This window comes from Ostrea edulis, chromosome 3 (assembly GCF_947568905.1).
Source record: "Ostrea edulis chromosome 3, xbOstEdul1.1, whole genome shotgun sequence".
NCBI classification, from domain to species: domain Eukaryota; kingdom Metazoa; phylum Mollusca; class Bivalvia; order Ostreida; family Ostreidae; genus Ostrea; species Ostrea edulis.
In genome coordinates this window covers 12,901,359-12,929,238 of record NC_079166.1, presented here as the reverse complement: position 1 = coordinate 12,929,238, position 27,880 = coordinate 12,901,359, and the positions used below count along the sequence as shown (strand labels likewise).

Here is a 27,880-nt window from a genome sequence, read left to right as displayed (position 1 = left end):
GTTTCTCCATTACCGACCTTTCATATCTGCATGCGTGAAAGATGAAGATAATGAACAGTGATCAATCTGATAACTACGGAAGCCAATAGGTGCCAGGGTATAGAAGTAATATTTATTTAACTGGCGGCCGCCACTTAATTTAACTGGCGGCCGCCAGTAATTTTGTCTGGCGGCCGCCACTTAATTTATATATGGCGGCTGCCAATTGCAAAAACAATGTAATTCTTATCACTGAGTTATTATTTTGGAAAAATTTAGAATAGTACGCAAACACAGAGCATCGTTTTTCAAAGTGTATAGGGACAGTCGGAGGAGAATTGTCTTCTACAATTATTGACAAGCAGAAAAGGAACCTAAAATGTATATTTTGTCCAAACTTTGTACTCCTAAATTGGAGGGAGGGGGTTCCGTTCATCCTTCAATTGATCAGTTCATTCATTATTACAGTATTACATTTTTACCAGTGATTACTACCACCAAAAGAGTGGGGCAGGGACCAATCCGCCAATTAATCTTATTTCACACGTGAAAATAATTTAGTTTGCATGTGAAAATAACAGAAATTGAACGTTGTCAAAAAAATAAATAAATATAGGGTCAGCCCCGTGGTTCTATATATATATATATATATATATATATATATATATATATATATATCTGTGTGTGTGTGTGTGTATCACATACATATTACTAAGCATTGAGGAGGGATTGCACCCCTTTCATTTTGAGAGAGAGAGATAGAGAAAGAGAGAGGAGTTGAATAAATGGCATAGCCATATAAATGATTTAAATTAAGTGGCGGTCGCCAGTTAATTTATGTGGCGGCCGCCAGTTAATTTATATGGCGGCCGCCAGTTAATTTATATGGCGGCCAGATAATTAACTAGCGGTCGCCACATAAATTAACTAGCGGCCGGCAGATAATAAGTGGCGGCCGCCAGTTAAATTCAGTGGCGGCCGCGAGATAAATTAAGTGGCGGCCTCCAGTCAATTTATATGGCGGCCGGCAGATAATAAGTGGCGGCCGCCAGTTAAATAAAGTGGCGGCCGCCACATAAATTAAGTGGCGGCCGCCATTTAAATAAATATTAACTCTATACCCTGGCACCTATCGGCTTCCGTAGATAACTCTTATAAGCAATACAAAATAGATAGGTGGGCAAACACGCGGACCCCTGAACACACCATAGGTGGGATTAGGTGCCTAGGAGGAGTAAACATTCCCTGTCGACCGGTCACACACGCCGTGAACCCTATGAATATATGAGCCATATATCCCGATCAGGTAAACGGAGTTATCCGTAGTCAAAATCAGTGTGCTAAGATATGCCTAACAATCGGTATGAAACACGTCAGACAATATTTGACCCAATAATTGGTTGTATTGACGAACTAGATTGTTATAACAACCATAGAACTTGCAAATACTGACTGCAATCGAGACCGTTGAAATCCCTGTGCCACTAACTTGTTTGTCAGTAGATTGCTTTGATTTAAAAACTGACTATACGCAGAACAAGCTCTGGCGTTTCGAATCCGTTGAGAGATATCCACACCATATGCAGGTGCACAAACATGTAACAATATCTTATAATCACTTGTATATCGTTCTACTTATTGGTTGAATTAGACCATACTCTGTGTATGGTAAAATTTTAAAACCAAGACCGGCTACTGACAAGTAAAGCGATGTTATAGAGTGCACAGCGCAGTCTCGTTGAAATGGGCATTTCGTAAATTATATGCCTTGACGGTAACCAGATAGAAAAGACGGAAATTAGTCTATGAAAGGATGTAATAAATTGGGAGTACTGGTATTTCCTTAACAATTTTATCATACTAAGCATTATTGATATATATATATATATATATATATATATATATATATATATATATATATATATGAGAGTAATTATCAGATATCATAAAAGAATTCACGTTCTTCTAATGTCTGACGTAACAAAATTAAAAATATTATGTACACCAAAATTGGACCATGACTACCATGGTATCTGACCAGATATTGAAAAAGACTTTAGTTCTAGGAGAAATAACTTTTATCTCCTTAGCCTGGGTTTACTATGCGAAAAAAATGGGTTATTTTTCTTTGACCCCGACTCGCTGAAAAATAATTGATACATGTAAATTCAGTAATGAATTAAAATTCATATATATTTTAGCATATATTTTTTAATTTAAAAATTCTGGTAAAATAAATCCATCATCGTGGAAAGTCATCATTTGCATATTTGTGTACCGAGATGTTGCACTATTAGATATTCGAGTTTCCTTCAGAAATTAAGGGGGATGTGGATCCTTAAAATCAGAGAAAACAGCAATAAATCGTTACATACATGTACACTGATTTTTATAGGCATAGAACGTCGTGTGTTATAAACATTTTACAGAAACCGATATGTGTAATTTAATGACGATTACATTGTTTATATTGGAAACATTTCTTCGTTATTTTGATATCAGTCAGCTGTGTTAATGACATAGTGGTTGAAACACCCAGTAAAACGTGAGTAGATCTACAATACACCATTGTCAACAACTTCTAGAAACTGTAGAATGAGGATTTGATATTTTTGTGCATATGTAAATAAGAGAAACGTCACTTTTGGCTTATATAAAGTACAATCTCAAAAGTATAATATTAAAGCATGATATAACGCCCCTACCCCAAATCAACAGATAAATCGGTCGTCAATTACTATTAATTGGTTCATGCGTTGTTGGTGAATAAATTTTCTCAGTTTTCTGTTGACTTTATAATTTAATTTATAATTTTTCATTTTACTCAGGGGTGATCCACTTATGAAATGTTTGATATATCCAAAATGTGCAATACAATTGTTAAACATATCTACTTGAAAACAAGCTTGATTTGATTCATCTTTCATTCATGTGTCATGGTTTACATAAATCAAATTTTATCAACAGAAATATGTATCATTTCAAGGAATCTTGACCTCCAAAGATGAATACCTCCGCACAAGTATTATCAAAGGAGCTGCCAAACTACAGTGACATTTATTAAATATCAAATTTTATGCATACAGATGAATATCCAGTTTGCAATTAATATTTTAGTTTTTAACTGACTGTTAGAAAGTGCCAACGCTTATCGTGTATAGTTTGATGATGCAATGTGCCATCCTTGGTTCCGCGGGTCAAGAATTGAACTTTGGCCTGGTGCGGAAGAGGATCTCCATATTTAATGAATGAGTCATTCTTTATCTTATATTCGATATTTCTTCACAGAAGGCAGATATGTTCAATTAAGAGTTAATTTGAATGCATATGCTATATAAAATACCTCAGTGTAGTGTGCATCACGTACAATTCTTTTGCTTAATCAAATTAAAGATGAAGATAACGATCAGCGATCAACTTCACATCTCCTATAAGGAATGCAAAGTAACGAGTTGGGAAACATGGACTCTATTTCTTTTCTCAGTGGTCTTGTCGATAGTAAGCAGAAAATTCCATAATCACCGAACAGAATATTTTAAGTACTTGGACACTAAAAATGTCTGTTGAAACACTGTCATGAAGTTGTGAGTTCCCACCCTGGGCGAAGTGGTTACACCTACATAGTGAAGTACTTTATGTTACCTATCTATCAATATGTTAATAAGGAACATTTTTATTGTTCAGTAGTGCTTTATCAACCCTGACTGTCTTAATGCTGTTATTTAACGTCTTTAAAATACACGTATAGAACATATCCAATGATACCCTTAACCTTGATGCCTTAAGATAACAAGGATAGTGTACATCCCGTACGTAATCTGGGTTCCATTTCAGATAAATTAGTAATGCAGTGATGATGTTGAAGACCTGAAAAATGAAGGCCCTATATCTACTTTTTATTTTAGTTCGTTTGCGTGGTGTATCGAGCTACAAAGGTATTTAATGTATTATGTGTCTTTCTTGTAATGTTGGTATGCTTGTATACTATGCATGTTCCCAGGGTAATACAACTTTGTCTGTTTGTGAAGAATGCCGAGACAATTATGAAAATTGCTTGGTTTTGGATACCAGAAACTGTTTTGGAGAGGAACAGTCATGGATGCAGGAAAATTGTGAAGAAACCTGTGGGATCTGTAAAAGTATTTGTGTTTCTTCTTATCGTACTTAAAAAGAATGAACTCCAGATAAAACGTAACTTTTCATAGCAAAATTCGACATTATATTTTGTTTTCACACAGATATTCGTGATGAATGCAGAGACACCGTCAGTACGTGTGCTGATATTCCAAACCTTTGCACAACACCAGAATATATCGGATGGACTAGAAAGAATTGCAGACAGTCTTGCCATCTATGTGACCGTATGTTTGTTTCACCATCCTTCAAATATCATTGAATAAATTTGTCCGTAAATGTATTTACATACTATGTACCTACTTATACCAATAACAAATATTTCAGGTTTTCCTATCGGTCGTTAAAACTATAAATAATTAGTGGATTTTAAGGAAATGAAAAATCCTCTCTTCACCTTTCATGTACAAGCAATAAATAATTGAAAGCAGCGATAGATGATTTTCTTTGAGGGAGTTTGTTTTTGTGTTTCTTTATTGAAGGGTTTATTTACTTAGCATTGTTGAATACGCCAGTTTCGAGATTAGAGCTCTCCTGTGTAGGGGGTACATTTAGTGGAACTTTGAAGGCTTAAGTGGGGCACAGTGGATCTTGCAGTCAGTGAGAAAGATGATAAAATGATCAAAAAAGATTTTTATTTGGATATTCATATTTATTATGAGAGAAATATTAGATACTAGCAACAGAAATATTTTACTAAAGTTGGTACATGAATACATTGCTATATTTTCATGTAAAATCCTAGATATGACAGGAAGCTGCAAAGAAATAACGTGATATAATAATAATTCTAAGTTACTTAGTTTGTGTATCAGTCGACATCAGGTGATGGGGCTGCGATTGCTAAACTCACTGAGCACATTCACTTATTCAGTGATGAATATTTGTCCCACTCCCGCGTGTACTCAAGTTATTTTGCGCCTTGCTACGTACGAGAGTTTACAAAAGGAATATAACTCGGACGTATCTCGAAACCGGCGTATAGGCGACTATTTCTGGTCTTTCAACATGAATCGTTTATTATTTTCTAATTTTGTAGAAAATCCATGGCTACCTACAACTGAACCATCTCTTCCTCCAACAAAAGGTAATGCTACCTATTGCAAGTCAATGCCACTTGAATGATACAGGCTATTGACAAACGCGCTGATGGTGCAAGGGTTTTAACAGTCTCGTTTAAAGTCAACATTTCGCAAATTCTATGGTCATTATAACGATCTAGTTTGCCAATGCAGCCTTTCATCGGGGTAAATGCGGCCTGACGTGTTTCATACTGATTATTAGTCCGTTCTTGGCACACTGATTTTGATTACGGATAACTCCGTTTGCCTGCTCAAGATAAAGGACTCGTGACGTGTGTTACCGATCGACAGGGGATGCTTACTCCTCCTAGGCACCCGATTCCACGTCAGTTACATCCAGTGGTCCGTGTTTGCCTAACTTTCTAATTTGTATTGCTTATAGAGGCTATAAAATTGATCACTGTTCGTTGTCTTCACCTTTCATTAAGATCTTTAGAAATTGCTTGATTCCTAGTTTGAGATTTACCTGCATTCGGAAAGTTGATTTTCGAATCCCTACTGCAACAGCTCTAAATCAATAAAGCAGACAGTGACAGTTCCATCGCCAAACGCTCGGCGTCAGGTCTGAATGTCACGGGTCAGATGAGATGACCTTAAAAACGGATGTCTGTATCACAGTAGGTGTGGAATGGCCGTAACCATGGAATAAAGACCTAAATGTGACGCCCTTCACCGGTCTTTGTGATATCTTAATATGAGTGAAAAATCGTTAAACAAGATACATTCAATCAGACAATATTTTGATATTAATACAGGAAGTTTTCACATTATCTTCTTGAATTATTTTGCATACCTTTACTATTCAGGGATTCAATTTTTGAAAGAGAGAGAGAGAGAGAGAGAGAGAGAGAGAGTTCTATCTATATACTAGTATATATTAGTATATAGATAGAAAGCGAAAGAGATATGTGTTTGTTTATTGTGAAACTGTTGCAGCTATACACACGGAGAAAATGATAGGTATATGCAAGGTGAAGATAACGAACAGTGATCAATCTCATAACTCCTACAAGCAACACAAAATAGATAGTTGGGTAAACACGGACCCCTGGACACACCAGAGGTGGGATCAGGTGCCTAGGAGGAGTAAGCATCCCCTGTTGACCGGTCTAATGCAAAACTGCTGTAAATCTAGATGAGAAACACTAAGTAATTTGAACACGTGATGGTGAAGAAAATGGATGATAATTGTTCACAAACTAGGACTAAATATCCGTAGCAACGGTTTGGGTTGCAGTCATCTTGCAAGCATTGCGTAGATTATATTGCATAGGTTCTTAATTAGTGTCGACAAACAACAGAAAGCCAAAAAGATAAACCATGCATTCGTAGTATGATGAATCAGAACGAAACTAAATGTGAAGTATCGTTAAAGTATTTGAGACATATTATCTATGTGAAAAATAATTATACTTTGTTATTACTTTGACGCCTAATATTAGTGACCTTGAATAATACGGTAAATAGAGCACATTTTATCTTTTTTCCCCAGAATGCGTTGATAAGAGGGATGACTGTTACTGGTTTGACAACTCGTATTGTTTTGGGGAAAACCATGCATGGGCACGAGATAACTGTCCGAGGAGATGTGGAATGTGCGGCGGTAGGTCCTCATTTGTATCGATAATATTGTAGGGAGAGAGCTTGTTACATAATATGTACGGATTTACCTAAATGATAAGAACTACATTTGATTGCAGATGTCAATCTTACTTGCGTCGATGATATAACCTATTGTCACAAACTTGATCCCAAGATATGCACGGATCCCAGCTATCAAAGTTGGGCAAGGACGAATTGTCGAAAATTCTGCAATCTATGTGAAGGTAACACAGTACAAATCGAACTCATAATTTTATTACACATTCACTGTTTCTTAACATAAAAAATGGGATTGATAAATACCTTAGAAAGTTTATAAAAGAAATATTTAATTAAGCGTTTGAATTTGATTGATGTTCTAATATTGCAGTAAAAACAACGACTCCTCGTAAGTATTATATATCAGTTTATGATTATTATCAGGGATGTCACTTTTACTCGGATAACCTAGAGGAATACTCGGAGGCTTTAGTCGAGCGATAGTTGAGTACTCGTTAAAAAAAACAACAACACACGGATAGGGTACAAGTATAGTGAAGTTCACGGGATGAAAGGCTGCCGATAACGATTGTTTTTGTTGGTAGCCGTTTAGAAATATATTCAATTGAATCAAAGACATCGTATCAATTGCACATGACCAAAACAATATGATACAATATTACGACAAATTTGTGTGTATCTATATTCAAGTACGCTAACATGAAAAGTACATCAACATGTAATGTAAGACAGAAATTCATTTTAATTTATTATTTATGAATTAAACAATAAAATGCTTTCTTTGCTGTTTCATCGGGTGATGAAGGTAACTAGCATTACAGTTAAAAAAAAAACCGCGTATGTATTATCCAAAAATAAAAACTAGAAATAAGATCTAAAATATCATATGGTTGACCCATTTGTTAGTTAAAACGAACAACCAATTCACCCTTTGACATTGATGCCACTCCATATTTGGTAATGATATTGCAGACATGTGGTACTAGAAAACTCGATCGAATTAGTTTGCAACAATTATGTATTTATTGCATGATGAAAGCAATGTCAATTTCAAAAAAATACAAGAGAAAAGATTTAGTGAATGTAAATTTAAAACAATTAAATTTCATTTTTTTTATTATGTGAAATAAACATAGGGCATGCTTTCTTCGGCGAAAAGTTTGGGCGTGCACCGTGCATTTTATCCAAGGAAATTGACTCAACTTTGAAGATGTGCGTTATACACGAGGACGTGTTATGATTAATCTATCTGAGACCTAGTTCCAACAGAATCACTGACTCGTGACGGAGAAGTAGATAAACGAAATTTTTTATTTTGATAATGAAAGGTTGTACATGCAACAATCAAAAGGCACTTAGGCATAACAAGAAACAAGTAAATGTATTTATAAGGTATTTCCAATGTATGTACAACCGGTTTGACATTACCCTTACACGATTCTCACAAAACACATTTAGCAATTATGAAGATGATTAAAAAGTTATTTTTATCGAGTACTGGACTATGAAAAATTTAGTCGATGATCGGTATAACCGAGTGATAATCGAGTACTCTTTGAAATTCTAGTTATTATATTAAGAACGTGCATCTTAAGTCACATCTTAATGATGATGACCTATGCGGTTTAATGTACACTATAATCTCCTAGGAATAGTCTTCTTTCCGTTTTTTCCAGCATCAACAACACACGGGTACGTTACAGAACCAATAGGTATGAATCATTATTTATTTCAATTATAAAAATCAAGCTCATAATGTAACAGATTTTGATTTCGCAGAATGTTTTAAAAACAGGCAACTATTTCTTCTGGATGTGAAAATGATTTAAAAGTCTACAATACACATATTTTATATCAGTTGATAGAATACCACTGCGAATTCTTTTTGATAAAATTTAGAGAAATCGGCTTTCAGTTACATGTAATTATGATATCAAAATTGGCATCTTTCATGAACTGTAAATTTTGAATTTTCAATGCTTGAAATAAACACTAGTAACTCTACATGTAGTACGTTATCTCAAGGATTTGAATTTCACTCTAAGTCTCGCAATTTTATATCATTGGATAATACCGGCGAATATAAAGTTGCAAGAAATGAAGTATACAGCATTCGTGATGTTCATCTGTTACAGTCAAAACATTTCAAGTCACAGTGCAATGAGCGGACGGAAAAAAGAGCTAAGCTTATCGCCGCGCACGAGTGGAAACATTTTTCAGCACGGACTGAGGTCTTATAAAATGAAATCGCTTGCGTTGTAATTGAATTTTGTGGGGTTTCTTTTCTTTTAATCTAATGTTTATATATATATATATATATATATATATATATATATATATATATATATATATATATAAATGAAATGATGATTCACTTGTGGTCAGGTACTTTTTCTTCATTTTCTATCTAATCTTAAATTTCTATATATACAGATATAATCTAACGCAGTCTTCTTTATAACGATGAAAGTGCTGCTAGTAATTGCAATTGACTTTTTATGTAGTATGCGTAAAATGATATGCGTAAATTGAGTTCCATATACACATACAGCATTTATTTGAAACGTTAACCGTACAAATATACTTTAATGGGTATACGGATCACACATGTTATTAAATTGAATGTTAGCAAGAGGCCCACAGGCCTTATCGGTCACCTGAGTACTAGTGAAAAGTATCACTACTTCCATGGGCAATGAAATCTAGAACAAAATTTCTGTTCTGAATATACAAGCTAAATTATAATGTTCAGCAACAGCAAAAACAAGATGTGTTCTTAAAACTTATCTGTCCTCAAAAGTGCATACACTGATGAAAGGATTTAAATATTAGGTGTATTGACATTAAAACATCAAACATATGACTAATCCTAAAGTCATACCCTGGGTTATGAAATTCACCATTTTTTGTACATCATTTTCTGCTATCCATAAGTATGCATGTAGATTTTATACAGTATCAGCAAACTTACATATACATACTATATACTATGTTTGGTCCCATACTGGGGTTAGAGCCCTTACTCTGGAGAAAATCAAATTTACAATTTTGGTAAAAGACTACCTGCTCTATCCGATTAGCACTATATACCAAGTTTGGCCCCACCCTGGGATCAGAACCCTACCCCGGGGATCATAAAATTTACAATTTTGGTAGAAGCCTTCCTGTTCTACATAAATATTCATTTAGTTTTTCTTACATATGTATGGTTCTTGAGAAGAAGCTTTTTAACAAATGGTCATTTTGGGGCAGTTTTTTCCACGCCCCTAAGGCCCCAGGGTTGCAGGAATCCTGATATTTACAATTTATGTTCCCCTTGTTCCAAAAATGTCTCATACCAAATTTCAAACGAGTTGGAATGATAGTTATCAAAGAAGTTAAATATGTCTATTGTTCACGCATTTAATAACTGGCCATTTTGGCCCCCACCCTGATACCATAATCCCTACCCTTAGGATCATCAAATTTGCAATTTTGGTAAAGGGCTACCTGTTCTATCTAAATATATATTTACTTTCAATTTAGTATCAATAGCACTAAAGAACATGTTATTGAAGTGTTTTACACATAAAACTATATACCAAGTTTGGCCCATCCCTGGGGTCAAAACCCTACCCCGGGGATCATGAAATTTACAATTTTGATAGAGGCCTTCCTGCTGTACATCACTATGCATTTAGTTTTTCTTACATGTCTTGAGAAAAAGATTTTTGAAAATTGGTCAATTTTCGACAGTTTATGCCCCGCTCCTAAGGCCCCAGGGGTGATGGAGTCCTGAAATTTACAATTTATGTCCCCCTTGTCCCAAAGATGCTTTAAACCAAATATCAAAAGAATTGGACTGGTAATTATCAACAAGAAGTTAAAAATGTTATATCGACGCACGTCGCATGACGCATGACGGACGACGACGGACGACAAACAATTGCAATAGGTCACCTGTTTTACTCCGGTGACCAAAGAAGTTGATCTTGCATAAATATTTTGCGTCAGACGTGGACGTTACCTGTTGATTGAAATCAGGAACTGAAGTTTTTGCGGGCCAATTAACCGTCCATTGTTCTTTGATCAGTTAAATGGATTATAAAAATTGAAGTAGTAATTATGTTACTCGTGGTCTTAATCTCTTATAAACCTCATACTTTCGTTTTGAATACGTTTTGCCAAATGTTTAACATTATAATTCATTAATACAATGAGAGTAAATCTAAGTGGATTGAAAATCAACTTATAAATTGGAATTTCAATCAATGTTTTCGAATAATCCGTTCTGAAAATCTTCCCACCCGTGCACGGCGATAAGCTTCGATCTTTTCAATCCATGCTGAGTTGGCACCTGCGCATTTAATTGTGACGTCAATTGTTTTGATTGTAACAGATGAACATCACGACTGCTGTATGGTACATTTCTTGCTACTTAATGTTCGCCAGACTTAATATATATATATATATATATATATATATGGCTTCTTTTATTTGTAATAACTGCAAATATAAAAGCCCTAAAAATATGAAACTTGTGCATTTTCTTTGATGTTGAAACGTTGAACTATATTACCCCTCCCCATGTAACTCCATACAAATTTCTTCCATTGTGTTGGGACTTAATTGAGAAATCAATGGTATTGATTAAATGTCATAACGTAAATTGTATTCATTTAACCTAAACAAAAAATCAATTTACTTTTCATTTCATTTTTCAAAAAACCGTTCACAACAAATGCTATAAAGACAATAACAAGCAAACAATCTCCTTCATTTATTTTTATTTTCTCAAGCCACAAATCCTATTGATGGAGGGTGGACACTTTGGGACACGTGGTCCGATTGTAGCGCGACATGCAATGGCGGGACCAGGACAAGACAGAGATACTGCGTGAATCCTCCTCCTCAGAACGGCGGCCGCAATTGTGTTGGTACAGTCCAGGAAAGTGAATCCTGCAACCCATTCACCTGTCCAAGTTAGTGTGTCTGTTATGTTGAACTATTTCAACCCATTCTTGGCACACTGATTTTAACTGCGGATAACTCCGTTTACCTTAACAGGATATAGGGCTCACGGCGGGTGTGACCGGTCAACAGGGGATTCTTACTCCTCCTAGGCACATGATCCCAACTCTGGTGTGTCCAGGGATCCGTGTTTGCCCAACTATCTATTTTGTATTGCTTGTAGGAGTTATGAGATTGATCACTGTTCGTTGTCTTCACCTTGCATTCACCTGTCCAATTTAGTGTGTTTGTTATGCTGAACTATTTGCAAATCGTTTTCTATAATACAATATAATAATCATGATTCATTATCTATAATGCTTTCAACATATATCTTCATATGAAGGTAACTTCCAACCAATTGTTATACATTGGAACGTTTTATAAATAGTAGCTATATACCTATATCAAATTATGTTTAAATTACACTGAGAGCGATACACACTAACTATGCTTTTCATGAATTCCAAGTCATTGTAGGAATAATGAAAAGCAACTTTATTACATAACAGATTGCAACAGAAGATGTCCGTGGGGAGGAACACTATCAGACGATTGCAGCACTTGTAAATGTTCCGAATCCGCTGTTTTCGGTTTCGTTAAGGATGAAAACAACCATCCTATCAGCGGTGTGGAGGTGTTCCTAAGCTCCAAACAGTGGGAGCCTTTTTCTACTACGAATGCATTTGGGGAATTTTCCGGCGATGGAAATTGTCTGATAGGAGAACGACTTGTGTTTAAACATAATGGCTATAGCGAGAATACGTGTGACGTTTACATGATGAATGACACCCACTGGCAGTGCGATGGGAATTTGCAAACACTTGGTATGCAAACATCAGGCATAATTGTTTTGAAAAGATAATGAGATTTGAATCCAAAACATGATATATGTAGTGATAGTTCTATTTTACGACGTCGGTTGTAGCACATCATGGTAACAATATGCTCCAATAACTCACTTTGTTACATTCCCTCTATAAACACTAATGAATGAAATATTGAACAGCTAGATTGTCATAAGTCAATGACAGATAATAATGATCGCCCCTGGGTTGCTATACATCTGATTTATATTTTTATTGAAGCAGCTAATGAAATACTTAATTTCAACATCGTTATAGTGTCACCAAAAATAAAGACGAATCCTGAAGATAAAATTAGAATGAAAAGTCAAAATGTGATGCTTTGTTGTGAAGCCATTGGTCGCCCAAATCCTTCGAAATACGTTTGGTAGGTTTGTTTTTAAGTTATTGATAATATTTTCTAAGAAGGCAACAAACGGGAAGGAAAACATATTTTTCATTAAAATATTTCAATGGATTTTGTTTATTTCATAGTTTGAAATTAAACTCTCCTTTGATTTAAAATGTTCAATAAAGGTTTAAAGACAATGTTGAAGTACCAGGAGGAGAGGATGGACACCTACATTTGGAAAATCTACAATCAGGTCATGCAGGTCTTTATACATGCCGTACTCAGACTGTAGCTGGTTCTGTCATATCAAAACCGGCAAAGCTTACGGTTGAAGGTAATTCTATCATGGACTTATAAAATGAAATTGAAAATAATGGCAACTTCATTACGAAAAAGATATGTATATCTTGTATTTCTTGTTAACTTGTATTCAATTTTACTTTTGTATCTAGAAAATTGTGACGATACTTGCCAAGGGCATGTGGAAGAAAAATATATAGATTTACCGAGCGGTTGCTATTTCAACGACAATGGAAAACAAAATGCTACTCTTAATGTTGGGCAATGTCGAAGGGGTATTTGTTTGACAAGAAGCATGCTAAATACAGAGACATGTAGAGATCCCTGGGAGAGGCACTGCTGTGTTTCAAAGAGCACCAAAACTGTTGACATTCAATGCCAAGGGTTCACATATCCGATAAATATGATTTCCTCTTGCAAGTGCAATAAATGTGTGACGCTGACACAAGTATCAGGAACCGCATATGGTATAAAAGGTGGACAGGAAATTCCGTTCAATCAGGGAGAACTATATATCAATGACAAACTTGTGGGTGTTACAAGTTCCACCGGGTTTTTTAACATACGTGTCGATTCTAACTCCACAAACATTGTTGTTGAACTGAAAAATGATCGTGATCGAAAGTTTATGGATACAATAAAAACTATTGAAATAGCAGAAGATGAAAATACACAAGTAAATATTATTGTTCCTTTAAAGCCGAAACCTATTCGCTTTGACACAGGGATGGAGATGTCCGTTTCATTGGGATCGGTAGAAAGTGCCTCACCAGCACTACAACTGTCTTTACCAGGAAACTCAATAATAACATCAGATGGTACACCATTCAATGGACATGCAAACGCGAGTATACATTTTATGGATCCCCGAAGCTTAGAAGACCTTCAATCAGCGTATGGAAGTGTTAGCTATATTGATGATCACGGTGTCGACACGCCCTTAGACACATATGGAATGTTTGATCTAAAAGTTGAAGATGATAGGGGGAATGAGCTGTTTGTAAATGCACCAATTACAGTAGAAATGGACGCATCTTTATTTAATGTAACTCTAGATAAAGACGGCAACCCGGATTTATACTCGTGGTATTTAGATCATACAAGTGGGAGATGGGTAAAACAGGAGCAGTTCAAATTCAAGAACAGTGTATCAAGTGGAAAACGAAAGCTTCTTCAATCGTCACCAATCCTTATTGGTGTATTTCCGCGGGTGAATCCAATAAATATATTGGAAACTGTAACCAAAACACGTATCGAACGCAGAAATCGACATAATTGTGATAGTCCACCTCTGTATTACTACACGCAAGTTACGTATCGAGACACACAGACTAGGAGAGATGCATGCGTCGTACGTGTGAAAGTTTATGAAGATACTTTGTTTAACCAACCTATTTCATCAGGGGCAACTGTAGTGGCCTACACATGGGACAAATCTGCTAGAAAGTACTCTGGTTCCTACTCGAAAAATGTCAATAAAGACGGAGTTGCTTGTCTAAAAGTGTTCTGCCGACAAGACGTCTTCATCCACGCGAAACAGAGTATAGACCCAATCAATTTAGTTGCGTCTAACAGTCATTCGTTGCCATTTGGATTCGGTTACAATAATACTAACAATTCCTTAATTGTTCAATTCCATGCACGAGATTGGGGATATGATGTCACTACGAAAAAATTAGGACCAGTATTTGTATATAGTAAGAAAACACAATGCGATTGGCGGGACGGCAAAGACGACTTCCATTTCCAATTCGCACCGCTCGTCAAACCACCAGACTATCAGCTCACGATTAGTACAGATATTGTTGATAACAAACTCTCCTGGTATCCAGCCGAAAAAGACAAAATGACTAGACGAGCTTGTTTCATCAAAGTTCGAGTTCTCGTAAGCAATTTACGGCGGTATAATGGGTCCTAGTGCATCAAATATACACATGTTTATGAACTCAAACGTTTTAGCAGTTGTTTTGAAGACTTTATACCTGTATATACTAAACCAATATTATTAACTTTTGCAGTTTCTCTTTAGCATATTTGCAATGCTTAAGTCGATTGAGATTTCATTATAGTCCACGGTCCCAAAATTTCACCTCTACGTATTAATTATTTTGATTGTAAACATAATATATCGATTAAGGGGGTACACGTAACTACAATTCAATGTCACGGTATGCATTTACATTTGATTCAAATTAGCTGGGCATAGTGACTTTTTGCTCTTCTTTTCCGTTTTAAATGATGTAGATATGTGAAATTTAGCTTAGATAAATTTACATATACCTTTATTTTAGAATCACTGATTTCTCTTATGTATGTCTATAATTTACTTTATTTCTAATCGGTCTCTAGAAAGCGTTATGCATGATTAAGGAAGACTGAATGTGCATATAATCGAAATTCGAATTTCCACGATGTTTACAGTACAGGGCGTAACAGACTGGATATTTTCGAAACAGTAGCTTGACTAAATCGTTATCTTTTCTCTTTGATTTAGGGTTCCAATCCCCTTCTGCGAAATGTAAGGATCATGGCAATAAGTTACCAAAGGGATAGTAGAGCTGCTAACATTTATGGCTCTGTTAATGTTGGTCCAATTCCGGACCTAGCATCATCCAATATAGACTACAGCACGAGAGCTGCATGCGTGGAGTTCAGGTGTCCAGGAGAGGTGCGGGATGGGCCTACTATAGTTCACAACGTGCCAACTGACGTCAAAGTGAATTTGATGTACAGCGCATCTACCTGCAGATTGAAACTGTAGGTTGTCTTTCAATCATCGTTGTTTAAATGAATGTCGAATAAGTATTCGTCATTTTGTCCCTAATTACTCGTTTCCTGTTTTCAGAAATCCTCAATTTGGTATCAGAGGAAACGTAAGACCAAACCGACCGTCCAATCCAGGGTTTTCTTTTTCCCCCCTACCGAATGACAACTACGGTCCAATAACTGGAGTGTATATAGGAAACGGTGCAACAGAGACAATAAGAAATTTCTGCTTATCTGGGAGGGATACAGACCCCATAAGCAACACAATGAAAACCACAAAAGAAACGTCTGCAGCAACATTTGAATGTTAGTAGACGGAACACATTTCCTGACTGTCAATTACTTGCAATCATAAGCATTACTGAATATATGTCTATATAATGCATTAAAAGTGTCACTAGGTATACAATAGTGGTTCGAAATTTGAAGTTGTAAATATCATAATTAAAACCCTGTGATCTTTCCATATACTTATTTCTTTGTTTAAAGTCTGGGAATAGTAAAACTGGTATATACTAGAATTCTTTCAGAATGAATGTTGCAACTATCACGACCTGCATACCATTTACCTTTGATTAAATTCCATATCATGCATAATATATACGACAAGATTAGTCAAAATTTACCTGTTTCGGCTGATAATTTCACATGTATCATGCATGTATCTTGCAATATATATTCAATGTACTAAATGCATATGCTGTTTTGTCCAATCGTATTTCAATTTCTCAGATATTTTGATCTTTTCTAAGAAATATATGTTCAGGGTTAATTTGTTTTACTAAACTTCGTAAGTTCAAGATTTCGTCGTAACCTTAAGGTACGATAAATATACGTCTTATTAATTGTTTTAACTTAAGTTACATTAAAATATCACCGTAACCTTATGACAGCCTATGGGCTATCCTAAGTTTAAAAAATTCGTAAGTCATTGTCAAGTAAATAAAAATGACTACCCTCATGTTGTTTGATGTTCTGGAACATTTTGAGAGAAAATGAAAACAAATTTCTGCGTCCTCATTAGAATTCTAGAGACAGAAGGGAAGTTCTCACACTGTGATATGTAGAACTCATGGAACGCTAATATATACGGTGTGACCGTTGGGCCGAACGAAGCATGGTATAGTCATTGGCGTGTCCCAAGTGTAATTATAATTCTCTTAAGCATGGTAAATTATAAATCATGTAAACTATATATTGTAACAAGTCGAGCGGTTCCTTGTCACAAAGAAAGAAAGAAATAAACACCATATACAAGTTAAAAACAACCAACAATTTATTCAGGATGGGTCACAACTCCAAATAACAATATGTCAGGATAAAACAACAACACATAGACCGAGATGCTGACCATTCAACAATGCATGACCAAAAGGGAATGACTCGTGACATCTAGGCTGAGAAATCCTAAAACGTGTATCTCCGCGGACTAACGCTCTCAGCTTAATAAACATGCAGACTGAAATTATGCTTTGGTTATTCACTATAGATACTCTAAATAGTTTATCAAAAGGAAATGTTAAAAGTGTCGATCCGGACAGTCGAAAGTTTAACGGTGATATAACAGACTTGAACCCCCCCCCCCCTTTTGTTTTACTACCTGTCTTTAACTCCTACATCACCAGCTAAAACCTAAAGTGAATATAACAGTAACTTAATTACTACTCCTGCGGTCATAAACTCTGACATCTAATCTATACAACTTGACTCTTATGAACTAGAATCCAAACAAGTGATTCTTAAACGCTGTAAAACGTTCCGGACAACATTCCGGACAACTAATCATCCAAGTTAAACTTCGTAACACAAAGTCTTCAATAGACTAAAATATTAATAAGAACTATAATAATTTCCTACTTCGTGAAATCTAAATTCATGACTAAATAATGATACGGACTGTCCGGTCGAATAAAGTCCTTATAGAAATTAGCGTCATCAACTACCAAGTTCATTTTTTATCTACCTTGATTGTTCTGCTTAATGAGATGTGTTCTCTAGGAGAAGATGATGGATACTGAGACTGAGCTTCCTTATATAGACTTGTCCAACCAATCACTGTTTGTCCTTATTGTCCGGATAAAAGTTATCCAATCAAGTAATTGTTCGGATACGGACATTCCAGACAGGACTATCATAAATTCCGGACATGTGAATTTTAATGACAATAAAACCATATAAGATATATACAAAGCCTTGTCCGGATGTAATTAATTAAATAAAGCCATAATTGATAACTAAAATTCATATTTGGAAATTGTCCACTATCGTAGTATTTATTAGACTTCTAACATTTCGAATTTAAGCGCCCTGTGAATAATGCGCGTAGGAATATCGAAGAAAACGAAAGTGAGATACAAAAATTTAGGACTCGGATTACATGAAAAAAATAAGACAGATAAGCGGTTTTATCGGGATAAAATTCATACAAAAAGGTTGGTCAGCATCTGCTTACAACGATTCATATATAAATAATATACAATAAGTAGTAATATATTAAAATCAAGCACCGGAACACAATGCAGGCAGTCAGAGTCCAGAGTGAATCGGCCTGTCGGACGTCAATACAGGAAGCACACGAGAAAGTTTGAGAGCGGTAAATAATGATTTACAGCAGAAATACGGCATACAGAGTCCACAGAAAGATGGACGAGATTCACTCGGTAATTATACAAACCCTTATAAGTGATCAAATAAACAAAGTCATGATTTAAACGATGATCACGTTGAAAATGGCTCGCTGAAACAAATGTAAACAAAGTCAACGGGACAAGACTGATGAGCGTAAAATATGGCACTGTGCCTTCACCGTGAATGGCAATAATAATAGGATTAAATCATTATCTGATTACAATATATTATTTATGACACCCCCCTTGCGCTAAACGCCCAGTAACTTTAAATTATCAAAGGTGGATATATGAAAATAATTACAGGATCCGTCAATTCTTATACCAGGGGGAATATGACGCCAGCCGACACAAACCGTGCATTGTGACCTCACATGTAGCCTCTACTTCTTCGTCTTTCATATCAAACAATTACAAACAACAACAACACATCACGTTTGCAATTCAAAAAACAGCTAAAAACTAAACAAATATTAGCCAACAAATTCAAAGTGGTAAATAGGTAAGCGTAAATATCTCGTATATTTTAAAAAAAAAGAGGATTCATGAACTCGATCATCTAATTAGTCGTATTACTTTTTTTTCCATTTGATGATTGGCTAAAAACTGTAACAACATTAAATTATACATTTATTTTTAACAAACTGAGTGTTTGAATTACAAATTGTACGTCAGTTTTATATTTTTGCCATTCAAATGAAAACACGAATAACTGTAGAAGCAACTAATGAACAAACCAAATTGGCGGCGCCCATATGGATCACAAAATTTTCAGAGAACGTATGTAGACATTATCTCTATTCATTTACTGTTTTCTCTTTTGCATATATGTTACCTTTAGACCCTTGCTTCGCGGAAGGGCCTTCTGCTTGTCCGAGCTTCGTTCAGGATACATTTCCAAAAAATATGTAATCTTCAGTTGTCAGACAAAAGAAAGTTCGCTGTGGACATTTTCTTAATTTCACCCCCAAGAATACTTTTAGGATACCACAGCCACATTTTGACACGAAATGTTTTTGAAATATGTGACGTCTTGATCTATGTTTTGACAACATAATGCTAATGATGAAGTGACGGATCTACTATTGAAGAAACTGCTCTGTGCAACAGAAGCTACAAACCACATCTAACATTAAAGTAGCAACCGTTCACGTGGGTAATTTAATTCTAACCCCTTGTACGTATGTTTGGTGTGACTAGTGATGCGAAGCAATGTGACAATACCCTCACATTTCATGTAATGTTATTGAAATCTAGCAAAAAAATAAAAACATTCTGGGACAGGGTCCCCCGTCTTCTCTCTCTCTCTCTCTCTCTGTTTCTCTCTCTCTCTGTTTCTCTCTGTTTCTCTCTCTCTCTCTCTCTCTCTCTCTCTCTCTCTCTCTCTCTCTCTCTCTCTCTCTCATTTTCATACACAAAATAAGAATTATTATGTGACCTCCCTCCCCACCGTGGCCAACTTTTAAACTTATCATAGTGTCATTGAATGGTAAGAATGTACAGGTGACACTCGATGGCTCGAACTTCGATCTCTCGAAGTTCTCAGTCTCTCGAAGTAAAATCATGGTCCCGATTTTTTTCTCAATAGAAGAAAGCAAATTTACTATCGATCTCTCGAACGTTCGATCTCTCAAAGTGAAGTTGGATCCCGTAAAACACATTTCATTGTTTTACACTCTCGATCTCTCGAAGTGGTGGTAGCGTATACCCAACGTTACCCAAGCGTGTAATAATTTCCGCTTGGGCCTTACCTAGATTGTGTTGAATGCCGGAGGTGTAATTAGGTGTTTACATAGTTGAAACATCGCCGGTGCTTCTTTGTGGAGGTGATTCACTTGAGTGTATAATTGGCTAATTAGTCAGTTTACACCTTGTCCTGGGATTTTGAGTCGTGATGATTAAAATCATATATAATCCGACTATGAATAAGATCTAAACATTTTGACGTGACAACGAGAGAGTAAGTTTTATACATAATTCAGAAATCTACAGACTGCTAAATTTCTCGAGTTTGCTCTTTGTGTAAAGTTACTCTAAACGATCGTTTTACTCATTCGTTAGAATTTTTGTTTTGGGTAAAGCGACATGGCATTGTGCTCTGTTTAGTTTGCGATAGTAAAGCGTCATCGGAACTTGGTTTTGTATGCCTATCTACGCATGATTAAAGAACAAATAAAAACAAACACTGAAATGTTTTTATTAATGCAGAATAAGGTTTTTTATTTTGATATCAAAGTACCTGACGAATATGAAGGAAAATATGTCAAAACGATATCATATGATCTTGTTGGTATACATTTCCGGTTACTGTAAAATCTGAACCATACCGGCGGACCTTCAATTTCCGAATTTCGATCTCTCGAACTCTCGATTTCTCGAAGTTTTATCAAGGTCCCTTGAACTTCGAGTTACCAAGAATCACCTGTATTATGAAATGAACCAATAAAGTTAACGAACGATGACCCCCTCCTCTTTATGATTTGAAGCCTAGGCGATATTTCTTTTTTTTGGACAGTAATTTTATATTGTTATAAAGTCTATTTTTTCAGCTCACCCTCCACCATTTTGAAAAACAATGAATACCCGCCAACAATGAACCATGTTACTTTACATATTACCGATATATGTTACCAAAACCTTGACATCAAATGATCATGATCAGCTATATTAATTCTAAGCGTTTGACTGAGTCTCTGTGTAACCTTACACAAATGAGGGGAGAAGTCCTAACAAGTAGGATTACATAGCAAATTATTTATTACACGTGAATGCTGTAAATTTTATCCATTATATTAAATATTCCGATTTTGAACAATATGTTGTTGTTCCTATTTGTTCTTTGAAAAATATACCAACGCTATACTTGGATTATTTTACATGTTTCATTCCGATTGTTAAGCCGTTCTTGGCACACTGATTTTGACTACGGATAACTCCGTTTACCTGATCAAGATATAGGGCCCACGGTGGGTGTGCCCGGTCCACAGGGGATGCTTACTGCTCCTAGGCACTTGATCCCACCTCTGATGTGTCCAGGGGTCCGTGTTTGCCCAACTATCTATTTTGTAGGAGTTATGAGATTGATCACTGTTCGTTATCGTCACCTTTCATATGTAACATTTCAGGATATCATCACCTTGCTATCAAACAGCGATTTTGACAGTATTTTATCTATATCATAATCTCACGTTTTATCTATTAACATTAATAATTTCCAAGCATATATCGATTTGATATTTCCCTGTGAACTCGAAATAAAAGACATCACAGAGTGTAATTCACTTCTGCCTCATAAAAACCTCTACGTGAAAAAAAGAATTGTCTTGCTTTGGTCTTCAATTCTACATTTAGATATAATCATCCAAAAATTACTTTGTTAAACGCCACTCTGATTCCATGTACAAGTACTCTGAAGTTGAATTTAATAATATATTTTAGTTCCTCATTGACAATATCTTCGTGGTCTTTGGTAATTAGGTCTTCCAACAGTCTGTTGGAATCCCGATGGGCACGAATTGTGCTCCTGTGTTAGCTGACCTGTTTTTATGTTCTTATGAAACAGAATCTATTCAAAAACCTCTACGTGAGAAGAAAAAATTCTTGATGTGGCCTTCAATTCGACATTTAGATATATCGACGACGTATCATCTATTAAAAAAAAACCAATTTTCATTCATATGTCGATTCGATATATCCCAGTGAACTCGAAATGAAAGACACCATGGAGTCGTCCACTTCTGCTTCATACTTAGATAATTTCATTGAAAGTAGATATTAACGGCAAACTAACAACACAACTTTATGACAAAACGGGATGATGTCAGCTTCTCCATCGTCAACTTCCCACATTTATGTAGCAATATTCCATTATCACCTGCATATGGTGTTTATATCTCTCAACTGATTCGATACGCAAGAGCTTGTTCTGCTTATGGCCAGTTCTTAAAGCGAAGCAGGCTACTGACAAACAAGTTAATGGTGGAGGGACTCCAAACGCCTCGTTTAAAGTCAGGATTTCGCGAATCATATGGTCGTCATAACAATCTAGTTTGCCAATACAACCCATCATTTGGTCAAATGCTGTCTGACGTGTTTCATACCGATTGTTAGGCCGTTCTTGTCACACTGATTTTGACTACGGATGACTCCGTTTACCTGATCAAGATATAGGGCTCACGGCGGGTATGACCGGTTAACAGGGGATGTTCACTCCTCCTATGCACCTGATCCCACCTCTGGTATATCCAGGGGCCCGTGTTTGCCCAATTCGCTATTTAGTATTACTTATAGGAGTTATGAGATTGATCACTGTTCGTTATCTTCGTCTTTCATTAGTAATATAAAAACGTCTTATCTTAAGTCAAAACTTACGAAAATCTTATGTCAGAATTTTTTGCGTAAGATAAGAAATTTAGTGAAATTCAGCTCAGAGACATACTTTTTCCGTCGTCTCAGAAAAGAAACTGATGAAATTTTTGTAAGCAAATTTCTAAAGTGAGAATAAAACTGATACATCATATGTGTTATATATCTCTATGATTCATACATGAACGATATTGTTATTGTTATCATTTATGGGCTCTCTTTAGTATACACCTATGGCATAAGGTCGTTGTAGATAACCCGGACGTCTTCCTACATTTAGCATATAATCATTAAATACATATAAATTGCTATCAAAAGGAAAGGGTGTTATTGTGAAGATTGTGCTTTCAACAATGTCTACAGTTAATGTCCGTAGGTATTTTTATTCTATTTTTCAACCATCTGAAATTAATTCATGAATATGTATTATAGATTTTATAAATTAGACAACAGTTCATTTTAGGTAAATGTAAAACTTATACGATACCAATTTTGATGCACCATTTGCGCATTTCGACAAATTATGTCTCTTCAGTGATGCTCAACCGAAATGTTTGAAATCCGAAATAACAATGACGTTTTAGAGCTATTATAGGCAAGAACAGTGTGTCAAAAAAGTGGAGTCAAATATGAGAGCAAATAACCTATATTACTTTCTGCATTTTCTCTATATGTAACCTGTATAGTACTATTACATATATCTTGTTATACTACACGGATTTCATTCAATGTTTACAAAATAATTTGGTTTCTCGTATTTGGTTAGTTTTACTGTAGGATAATGAAAACCAAAAATGTAAATATGACAAATTGCTGTAATGGGTTCGGAAAAATATCCATAGAATAACTTCAATTTGAATAATGGACAAATGTCGGATATCTCCTCAACCTTAAAACAAAAATTGGTGTTGCAAATCAATAACAACATACAATGTATATTGTAAACCAAGAATTATTGTTGCGTCATATGTTGGCGGTCAATGTTATCAAATGCATCTTTCACGTCGCATAGCTCTGATTCTTAGACACATTGTTTTCCTTTTAGCTCTTATAAGTTCATTGTTATTTAGGATTTCCAAAGTTTTGGCTGAGTATTACTGAAGAGACATCATTTGTCGAAATGCGCATCTGGTGCATCAAAATTGGTACCGTATAAGTTTTACATTACGACCCCTGGGTCGAGGCATCTGCTGGTGGACTGTTAGTCCTCGAAGGTCTCTACAGCCCAGTAACTAAGTACTTTGGTACTAGCTTGAAAATACGGATGTATATTTAATTGCTCTGGTAAGATTTAGAAATTCATTTCAAAATTAAGGATAATCTCCCTCATGCATAGCTCTGGTTCTTAGACGAATTTGGCTCCAGTCTTTGGCATTCTGTTTTTCCTTTGAGCTCTTACAAGTGAAAGGCGAAGATAACAAACAGTGACAAATCTCATAACTCCTATAAGCAATACAAAATCAATAGTTGGGGAAACGCGGACCCCTGAACACACCCGGGGTGGGATCAGGTGTCTAGGAGGAGTAAACATCCCCTATCGACCTATTTCTGATTTTCAAACTTTTGGCTTGAACAACACTGAAGAGACATTATTTGTTGAAATGCGCATCTGGTACATCAAAATTGGTACCGTATAAGTTTTACATTGCAATGGAGGGGTTATATGAATCTGAACAAGAAATGCTTTGAAGAGGCAATTGTTGTAATCTTATAATTGCATTAGCAGCAAGTGACAAAATGGTGATCAAAGTATGTATATTATGTTCTAGGCTATCTAAGAATTGTGGTCTTAATATGGACAACAGCTGGTTTTGGTATTTCCTCATGCAGTCTTCTCAGGCAAAACAGAGACTATATCATGATTGAAGATTTCAAAAACATTTCTTTAAGTCTGCTTGATGTAAGTGATTCCGTCAATGGACAGATCCAGTACCCGTGTTACATCCGAGTGGGATGCTTTCGAAACAAAGAAAATACACAACCCTTAGCAACTGTAGAAGTGTTTGTTCTTGTGCGAAGGGAAAACACGTCTCACGACTACTCATATTATGGATGGGGAAATCAATATTTGGGTTTTCGAAAAGGAATAACCGGTGCTGATGGATTTGTATGTGTACCAACACTTTGTAAGACTGAGACTCTTATATTCACACAGTTGGAAGGACAACGTCTAACGACTCTGCCAAAATATCTCCCCCAAAGATATTTTTACAGATCTCAAACTCGGGACGAAGAGATAGTGATCTCCCCAAGAGACAGGGGAATGTTTCTGGGGAAAAGTGGACCAGTTTACCATAAAAGTGAATTCGACATGTGCAATAATGCTACAAAGGACAATAGTTGGTACATATCATTTGCCTATTTATCCATCCCTGACTCCCTAATGCAAACACAACCAAATCCACACCTACCACTCTCCTGGTATTATTCCAGACCACAGGAGCCGACTTTTAAATCTTGTTTTCTGAAGGTGCTAGTTAGGGCAAGTGAAGTTTTCCTCATGTTTTATTATCTACCCGTCCAGAAACGTCTATATGTTAACTCGCTAAGCTAATTGTAAAGAGTGTGTTTCATTGTATATATAAAACTAATGATATGAAATTCACAACAATATCTAAAAGATTTTTTTAAGTGATGAGCTGTAAGCATTTCTAAAGAGGAAACCATTTTGTTGATATCTAGCACAAAATAGTGAATATGATATGAAAATATACAATGTACTATGATGCCAACATTTCTTGTTCTCCTTGATATTTCCAGACCTCTAGTTATGGTGTAACGATTACAGCAACAAGCAGAAATGAAAGGAACGTGTTGTATGGAACATATATAACGGGGCCAAAACCACGACCAGGAAGCTCTGACACTGAAACTCGTGCTGCGTGCGTGGAATATCGCTGTCCAACAGATTCAAAAGTGACTGTAAACGTCACTGTCTCTGACGCTGAATTCCTTTGTACATCGAAATCAAGGCAAGTGGAATGTGATTTATTCCGTACATAGTAATGATGTAATTTTGATGATTTGTTTCAATCAAACTTTAATATCGATATATTTGAGATGAAGAAATGAGGTCTTTTGTAACGGTTGAGAAAAAAGAATTACACGAAAAAGAAATTATCAAAATGCAAAAGACAGACATGATTTCAAACAACCTGAAACAGAAAAGTCCTCCAAATAATCCCGCCGTCTAAATCAACAATATGCGATGTATGGAAATATAATCATTTGAACAATATATATTTATGAAACTCAATTGTGAAATAGTGATATGTTGATGTGCTTTTGTCTATTGTAGCCCCGCGCCAATGAAAGTGTTAACGGAAGACAATACATTTCAACTAAGTTTAAGTCCACGGGATAACCTTCGCCCTGCTGATGGTATTTATGTTGCATTCAAATCAGTATTGCTTGCAAAACAAATGTGTACAGCTGGATCAGCAGATATTGAAAGCAATTTTAATGCCAATCCGTCTTTAAACACGTTCATTGAATTTTCATGTCAATCACCAAAATCATCTCCGTTTGGTTGAATGAAAAATAAATAAAAATGACCTTGTTATTTTGAGGTTTTGTATCCATTGAAATCAACCATATATTTCCTTTTCTACTCACATGTACTTGTCTGCATTGCACTATGCAGTAGCTATACAACACATACACAGTACGTCAACAGAAGTTGTAGAACAACATTTTCAAGAGTGTCAGAGGATGAGTTCTACAGGGGCACTTAAGGTAGCTCCATCCTCATGTGACGTTAGATGTTTTTATCTTTATTTGATTAAATTCTGTACATGATATAAATATATATTTCGGAAGAATGTTATTCAATGAATAAAATAATAAATCAGGTAAACAATTGATACCGAAAAGTTTACATTTCCTATGCATAATTAATCATTTTGATTGAAAACAATCTTGTCATGGACAATAACTCCTTGGCGGTATTTTCTCTATTGTATATCTATTATACAATGATTTCCCTGATACCCACAATATATATATATATATATATATATATATATATATATATATATATATATATATATATAATAGGATGTTTAAACACTTTTTTACATTAAACATTTTAACAAGTTTTATGTATCTTTATTATTCTTTTTAATGAAATTGGGCGACTTTCAGATGTTCACATATACTCCTGTTTATCAGTAAAACGGTGGCAACATACACGTTACCTTTGGTTTTTGATTGAATTAAATTATATTAAGTATAAATTAACATTGATCATTCACATGAAGATTGAGCTACCTTAACGCACTGTTATGTAGTACTGGGCTAGGCCTAGTGACATTTTGTTTTATATTCGATGGATTTGAATGTTTGAAAATGAATGTGGACATATTACCCATCAAATATAAAAAAAACAATATGTTACTTGACTCGGTCCAGTGATACTGCACGATATATTAAGTGCCCCTATAGACTCCACTTTCTGAAACTGTTGAAAAACGCTGTGCTACAAATGAATCTGCTGGCGTACCGACATGTGATTTCAATTGATTTCACTAGGTGAAAAGTCTTAACCTTGGACGGTTAAGAAATTCATGTTCTTTTAGATAAATTAATGTGTGTTTAAAATCCTTGTAATTAATGTTCACTACACAAGTTGACTGTGTTGCAACATTATATTATAATAGCCTGATGTCAACTTAACAAGATAGGATGCAAAATGCCAGTTTGTTACTATTGTTTTAATACTGTTGTTTCGTCCCATTTGCAAATTCGTCACTCATATAAATACTACGTCTTAAGCATTACGTGAAAGGCCAAAAATGACACCCAGGGCCTCAATAATGAAGGTTCTTTACCCTGTCAACT

At 35.5% G+C, this 27,880-nt stretch overlaps 2 protein-coding genes across 3 annotated transcripts in view; both read left to right on the top strand.

Moving 5' to 3' along the window:
• Window positions 1–3,804: 3,804 nt before the first annotated feature.
• On the top strand, window positions 3,805–17,010 carry LOC125675379 (cartilage intermediate layer protein 1-like). The gene is made up of 15 exons (XM_056160089.1): window positions 3,805–3,914; window positions 4,008–4,118; window positions 4,218–4,340; window positions 5,153–5,200; window positions 6,688–6,798; window positions 6,896–7,021; window positions 7,168–7,185; window positions 8,474–8,509; window positions 11,576–11,758; window positions 12,299–12,613; window positions 12,911–13,019; window positions 13,169–13,317; window positions 13,436–15,168; window positions 15,778–16,040; window positions 16,129–17,010. The coding sequence occupies exons 1-15, from the start codon at window positions 3,854–3,856 to the stop codon at window positions 16,358–16,360; spliced, it is 3,618 nt and encodes a 1,205-aa protein (XP_056016064.1). The 5' UTR covers window positions 3,805–3,853; the 3' UTR covers window positions 16,361–17,010.
• Window positions 17,011–23,315: 6,305 nt separating this feature from the next.
• LOC125675380 (uncharacterized) overlaps window positions 23,316–27,880 on the top strand; it is a 41,948-nt gene continuing 37,383 nt past the window's right edge. Inside the window, exons 1-4 of one of the 2 annotated variants that reach the window (XM_048913014.2) lie at window positions 23,316–23,413; window positions 24,811–25,523; window positions 25,802–26,013; window positions 26,340–26,603. In XM_048913014.2, the coding sequence (XP_048768971.2) occupies window positions 23,395–23,413; window positions 24,811–25,523; window positions 25,802–26,013; window positions 26,340–26,574 (1,179 nt within the window). In that variant the 5' untranslated portion in view covers window positions 23,316–23,394 and the 3' untranslated portion in view covers window positions 26,575–26,603. Of the gene's footprint in view, window positions 23,414–24,810; window positions 25,524–25,801; window positions 26,018–26,339; window positions 26,604–27,880 lie in introns of those variants that run through there. The other variant, XM_056160086.1, reaches the window with a different exon arrangement.

What these genes read in the sequence shown, in the direction of transcription:
- LOC125675379 (XM_056160089.1), top strand. Translation starts at nt 3,854, where the DNA reads ATGAAGGCCCTATATCTACTTTTTATTTTAGTTCGTTTGCGTGGTGTA. An exon ending in AACCTGTGGGATCTGTAAAA is followed by an intron (nt 4,119 to 4,217) that starts GTATTTGTGTTT and finishes GTTTTCACACAG; the next exon opens with ATATTCGTGATGAATGCAGA. An exon ending in TCATCAAAGTTCGAGTTCTC is followed by an intron (nt 15,169 to 15,777) that starts GTAAGCAATTTA and finishes TCTTTGATTTAG; the next exon opens with GGTTCCAATCCCCTTCTGCG.